Source organism: Ochotona princeps, chromosome 8 (assembly GCF_030435755.1).
Source record: "Ochotona princeps isolate mOchPri1 chromosome 8, mOchPri1.hap1, whole genome shotgun sequence".
Classification (NCBI taxonomy): Eukaryota; Metazoa; Chordata; class Mammalia; order Lagomorpha; family Ochotonidae; genus Ochotona; species Ochotona princeps.
This window is the reverse complement of record NC_080839.1, coordinates 82,766,459-82,772,598: the sequence shown is the minus strand read 5'-3', so window position 1 is coordinate 82,772,598 and position 6,140 is coordinate 82,766,459. Positions and strand designations below refer to the sequence as shown.

The window sequence follows — 6,140 nt, the reverse complement described above, 5'->3', positions numbered from 1 at the left end:
CAGGAGAGCTGACTGAACTGACAACTTTTTCTCAGGAGGTTCGGAATTTGCAACATTCTGGGTGTCAGGCACAAGTGTCTGACCAGGGTCACAGCTGCCCCTTCTGACCTTCTGCCCCTGGTCTCCTAGCTATCACAGCATGCTCTCCACTAAGAACAGGGAACTGCTCCCATGGTCTGTCGCGGCATGGACTAGACCATGGGTGCCAAAAAGGTTTCCCCCAGAGGCCCCCACAAGGGCCCTCCCTTCTCTGGAGTGGGACCCAGGGAGCTGTGCGGCCAGGTTGCTCCTGACCTGATGGGAGCACCCAAGAAACAATCCAGCGACAGTAAGAATTGTCTCTGGCAGTTTCTTGACTCCAATGTTCCTTTACAAAGGTTTTTTTCACGTGCCTGCTGCCTTGTGAGGAGCACACTAGCAGAATGACCTTCCAGCCCTGTGATTTTACACATGCATTCATCTCATAAGATGCAATAACTGGTTCTAGAATTTGAAAATGAACTGTAGCCTCCAGTGCAAGGGCAGTGCAAATTAGGTCTGCAGCAGTGTGTCAAGCACGTGCTTGCTCTTGGTGGACAATGATATTCAGGTGGATTATATTCGTTATTATAGAAACCTGATTTATATGGTTCCAATCATCCCAGCAGGGCAAAAGGAGTAAACTGCTTGGTTTTCATGCTTTTAGACATTTTTTTTTAAAGTGAGATGCATCACAGTATTTCTTGTATAAAGTCAGTCCAAAAGGTGCCCCTGAAAATCATTCCCAAGAGCTTTCCCTTTTCTCACTGCATGAGGAAGCACAGTGCACACACGGCGCCTTGCCCGTGCTTCAGCCGCTAATCCAAAGGTTGACCGATCCTCCAGGTCTGTGTTCCCACCTTCTCCGTGGCCTCTCCAGCCTCCTGAGGTCACTCGGGGCAGCCACAGGGCTTCACTCCCAGGAAGGCACCAATCCTGTGCACACTGCAGGGCTGGCCCATGACATCCAGAAGCTCCATGTGGGGAGTCTGTTGGCTAAGGAGTAAAGAGAAAATGGTGATCAACCCGGTCCAGGCAGAAGTTACAGAACCAAACAGCATAGCATAAAATCTGGCCCCATCTTCAGCATGTTTTCCATGTTTTAAAACTGCTCCATTTTGCATTTTAATTTTTGGAAATAAGTCAGTAGCTTCATTAAAGGCAGATACCATCTGGTTCTCTGGCAGAACAAATCCCCACCTCCCTTCAGTCCTAAATATTTCTCTGCCTCTAATTACTTGGGTGCAGGAAGCATTCTCAAATGTTGGCAAGACCAGTGCTGACCACCAGAGTTGGATAGCAAAGTAGAAAACAGGGCAGGCAGTCTGACCAAGCCCCTGAGGTCAAGCAGACTCCACCCTTTCAAACATTTCATCTCCGCAAGGCAGGTGCTGGCCAGAAGACCAAGGAGTGGCTTGGGGTTCCCTGCAATTCATTTGCTCCAACACGCTCCAGTGGTCACTCAGAGCTCCAAGAACAGCCAAAGGGGACGGGGGAGAGAGGCTGGTGAGCCCATATGTCCTGCACCCATTCAGCCCACAAGGTCACGGTTCTCACACGGCTTCTCCAGGGCCTCCTCTTTGCTTTCCAATCAAAGAAATATGCAGATGGCTGCCAAACACCTGAATACGCCTGCCTCGAAAGCCAGTAATGTTTATCCTTAATTAGCATAAAGAACAAGTTACCATTCTGTTACACAAGTATTAAAATCAGCAAGTTTTACAGACTCGATGTAAATGACAGAAAATCAGGAAGACCTAAATTTTGAGAAGTCCTCAATCTGATGAATTTCACAAGGGACAGAGTATGACTAGACCCAGCAGACAGAAGAGCAATGTTCATGCCTTAGGCCAGAACCACCCAGGTGTGACTGGCTCCTACTGTTGGGGCCCAGGGTTTGAGGCACATTCTGTGGCTCACTCTGCAGTTTGATTTGCTCAATTTTGAAAAGCAAGCATTTCTACCCCATGTGGCAAGAAAATCATGATTGTGCCCTTTTCTTCTGGGTGTGCTATTTTTTTAAAAAAAGATTTATTTTTATTGGAAAGGCAGATCTATAGAGGCGATAAAAAGATCTGTCCACTGGTTTACTCCCCAAGTAGCTGCAATGGCTGAAGCTGAGCTGATCTGAAGCCAGGAGCCAGGAGCCTCCTCTGGGTCTCCCATGCAGATTTAGGGTCCCAGTGCTTTGGGCCATCCTTCACTGGCTTATCCAGGCCACAAGCAGGGAGCTGGAAGAGAAGTGGAGCAGCTGGGATATGAACCAGTGCCCACAAGGGAGCATGTAAGGACCGCAAAGCAAACAGAGTGTGAATTCTCACTGCTGCAGCTCTGAGGTGGCTGCAGTAGGTGGGGGGGGGGGGTGGCTCCTCACCTCCGGGAACTGCCTGCAGGGCAGGGCCTGGAGGCCCCTCCTGTGGCTCTTCAGTGGGGGCTGTGGACATGGTGGACCCAGCCCAGCAAGCTGGAGTCCCCTCAGGAGATGAGTTTCCTCCTTACATGACTCTGAGCAGCTGGGCAGAATGAAGGGGCACATGCCAGAGTGTGTGGGTCGTGTCCATGGGCAGAGCTGGAAACCCATGTGTGTCTGTGCTGGTGTCTGCCAGCCTCATCAGAAGCAGGGGACACTGTCTCCACTCTGGGCAGGCTTGGGATAAAGGACACAAGTCGTAAACCTCCAAAGCAACCCCCTGACCTCCAAATTCGCTCTCATTCCCCTTGTTCCAACCAACTTCCTCATGCTTTTCACAGATTCTATCCTGAAAAGCTTAGAAAGATGACATCACAGCTGGAACTCTAGACTCACTCTGAGGTAGAAGAGTTGGGAACTAGAGACAGGTTGGGTCTGGAGTGATCAGAGGGACCGTTCTTGACTTTATTTCCATTTGTTAGCAGCACTTCTACCTTACTGTTCATATCATCAGTTTCACCAACTGGCTCACGTGCGTTCGCTACTTGGAGGGAACCTACACACACACACACACACACAACCCTCACACAAAGTTTATTTCTCAAAGTCCAACAGAATGCTTTGTTTTCATGTGCCAGTCAGCACAGGCACAGCAAACCCAGGCCATGATGCAGAAGTTGGGAGTCACCAGCCAGCCACCTTCTCACAGACAGCACAGCCTGGTCCCGGCTCCCAGGGTCACTTGCTAGTCGGGAAAGGTCCAGATGCAGGGTGGAGGCACCACCCTCAGTTTGTGTTTGGGACCATGTTCCTTCCAGAGCTGCCCCCTTCACACCGCCGTGGTGTGTGAGGAATGCCTGGTCAGTACTCCCTCATCTCAGAACCAAGACAGCAGAAAAAGAGGTAAGCTAACTTAGTGGAACATTCTCACTGCCTGCTGATATTCCTTGGGGGCTTGAGCGACCGGTAAACGCACGTCTTTGCTAAAGAACCAGGGAGAACTTCGTCCTGACCTCCCAGAGTTTAGGAAAAGCTGCCCATTCACCCCTCCTTGTGCTCCTGTGTGAGAGCGAGTCAGAGGAGCTTTGAGGCCTTTTCCAGGAAGCCTGCCTGGCGGTAGTCCTGCTACACCAGGTCTCCAATTAGCTTATCTGAACTGCAGGCAAACAACCTCAGGCTAAGTCAATGCAAATGCGTTGGCTTGAGGGCATGAGAAAATAGTGTGTTGCAATGAAGCCACAAGGTCTGGTTCTTAGGGCGCCCCCTAACTGCCCTTGCAACAGGGATATTGAGGGAGGATGGGGAAACCACTGGGCAGGACAAGCAGGGAATGGTGCTGGGGGGGCAGTGAGGAGGGGCAGGGTGGTGCTTCACAGGGTGTGTGTGTGGGCGGGGGGAATGACTGGCTCACACAGCCTATTAGAAGCTTCATGGAGAACCAGGAGCCGCGAGTTCAAAGGCTGCAAACAGAGACCTGGTCTACAGGCAGATCCGCTAACCATCCGGGTGGAGTTCATCCTTGCACGTCGTGCACACACACTGGGTAAATCACAAGGCACCCCACCACAAATTATAAGTGAAAGTTACAAGGCACACCAAGCACAAGAGCCCGAGGCAAGTTCCGTGTTGGTTTACAGTTCCTCCTCCGAATAGTTGTCCCAGGCATAAAAACATCAGAACCTGACTTCGGGGCCTAGCTGCTCCCAGACCCGACTTGACTTAGGGGCTGGGCTGCTCCCGGATCCCACTCAGAGGCTCTGGCTCTATGTGGTCCGATTCTTCCGTTCAAGAGACCTAACTTCCAGAACAACTCACACAGAAGGCGGGCGGAAATCTATCTCGCTAAACTGGGTTCGGGACGCTGATGGATGAGGTCGTGGAGATGCCACAGGGGTACAGCAGCCTTTCTTCCTGCTGCCGGCCTGGGCGCGAGAGTGTCCCGGCGCAGCTGCGCGCTGACTTCAACTACAGGATGGAGCCAGCCCTTCCAGACAGTGCACACAACAGAGGGCCCCGAGTGGAACTGGGATGCATAGGGCTTCTGCCATTGACCCTGGCCCCACTTGCTCTCATGCATCGCCCCCAACCCCACCCGACCCTGTCCTCCTACCTGCGCACGGCGGCACAGGCACTCACGCAGGCCCCTGCAGCCCCTGGCCGGGGCCCTCCCGGGCCTTCCGGCAGGTGTACAGCCACTTGATGATGCGCGCGTTCCTCTCGATGACCGATGTGGCGCTTGGACCCTGCTCCTTGAGTGCTCCCGACAGCCCGTCCTCGCCGTCGTCGTCGCTACGCCGGGAGAAGCCACTGTCGGAGGTGGCTACGCTTACACTGCGCACTTTGAGAGCCACGCAGTCCGAGCTGGCCGAGAAGTTCTCCCGGCCGAGCGCCTCCACGACGTCGGGGTCCAGTCCGCAGTATTGGAAAAACGCATCGTACTCGGCCTTGGCCGTGGAGGAAAGCGAGCTCAGGTCGGACTGCGAGCGCTGCAGCCCCCGGCGCCGTGCAACCCGCAGCTCCAGGCCAGGAGGCGCCGGCGCGACGCTCTGGGACGCCGCGGAGGGCGCGCTGGGGGCTGGGGCAGCCGCGGAGGGCGCGCTGGGGGCTGGGGCAGCCGCGGAGGGCACGCTGGGGACTAGGGGTGCGAGACTCTCGACAGGACCCGGGCGCGCGGGCGCCGTCCCTACGTTCCGGCCCCGGGCGCCGCTCTCCTCGCCCACGCCCTGCGTGTCCGCGGAAGCCGGCACCCTGTCCTTGCCCGGCACGGGCAAAAGCTTCTTCCCAAGGCTCCCCCTGGAGCCGTCGGTGCCCGGCGTCCGTACGAACTCACACTTCTGCCGGTAGATGACTAGCGAGTCCGGCCGCAGAGGCCTCCGCGCGATCGCCCTGCGCACCACCGGGGCCTGCGCGCGGGCCGGAGCGTCGGGGGCGCTCTCTTGGGCAGCCGCCGCGTTCACGCCGCAGCCCTCGGCAGCCGGGACCCCGCGCACGTACTTGGCGCGGTCGGCCGCCAGCCTCTCCACGGCGCTCCTGCGCACCTGCCGCGGGGTGCCGGGGTTCTCGGGCTGGAGCCGCTCGGCCGCGGGCGCGTCCGAGGGCGGCATGGCGCGCATCCCCGTGAGGACTTGACGGCCGGGCTGGCACAGACGCGCGGGGGGCCTAGGAGACCGGCAACCGCAGGCCGTCTTCGAAGTTCGCGGTGGGTGGGGGCCGACGTCCGGGGACGAGACGACCTGGTGCGAGCGGGGCGGATCTGAGTCCGCGCGGAGCGTGACTCAGTGTCTGCCTCGCCAGCTGCCAGGTCCGCCCCCTCACCTCCCGCCCAGTGCCCTGCGGGGCTCCGCCCCTCACCGTCCGCCCGTTCTCCTCCCGCGAGGCGCCGGAGACCACCGACCAACAAGACCAACAGTGACCTGGGCGGCGCCCTCACCTGCCGGGTACCCCCTCACCTGGCTCCAGACCTCCGCCCGTCACCTCCCGTTTGGTCTCGCCCCCATCACCTCCTATCTGGTCCCGGATCCCTTCCCCCCGCGGGGCGGCCCAGCCTGAGCACCGGCCGGGACAGTAGGCGCGGAGGAGGGCGCTCGGGACCCAGGAGAGGGAGCGGCCGGTTGGCCCAGCCCCAGAGAGCGCCTGTTCCCCGCCCGAGTCCCGAGGTCGCCGCCGGGCGCCAGCAGCTCCAAGGCGGGGCCCAGGGAGCGCGCCGCAGGGC

The 6,140-nt window shown here is 57.5% G+C and overlaps 1 protein-coding gene across 1 annotated transcript; it reads right to left on the bottom strand.

Annotated features, from left to right (window-relative positions):
• Window positions 1-528: 528 nt before the first annotated feature.
• On the bottom strand, window positions 529-6,140 carry FAM110C (family with sequence similarity 110 member C). Its single transcript, XM_036497271.2, has 3 exons — window positions 5,079-6,140; window positions 4,539-5,033; window positions 529-1,014 (listed from the first exon to the last, which is right to left on the bottom strand). Exons 1-2 carry the CDS (start codon window positions 5,539-5,541, stop codon window positions 4,561-4,563), a joined length of 936 nt encoding a protein of 311 aa, XP_036353164.2. The 5' UTR covers window positions 5,542-6,140; the 3' UTR covers window positions 529-1,014; window positions 4,539-4,560.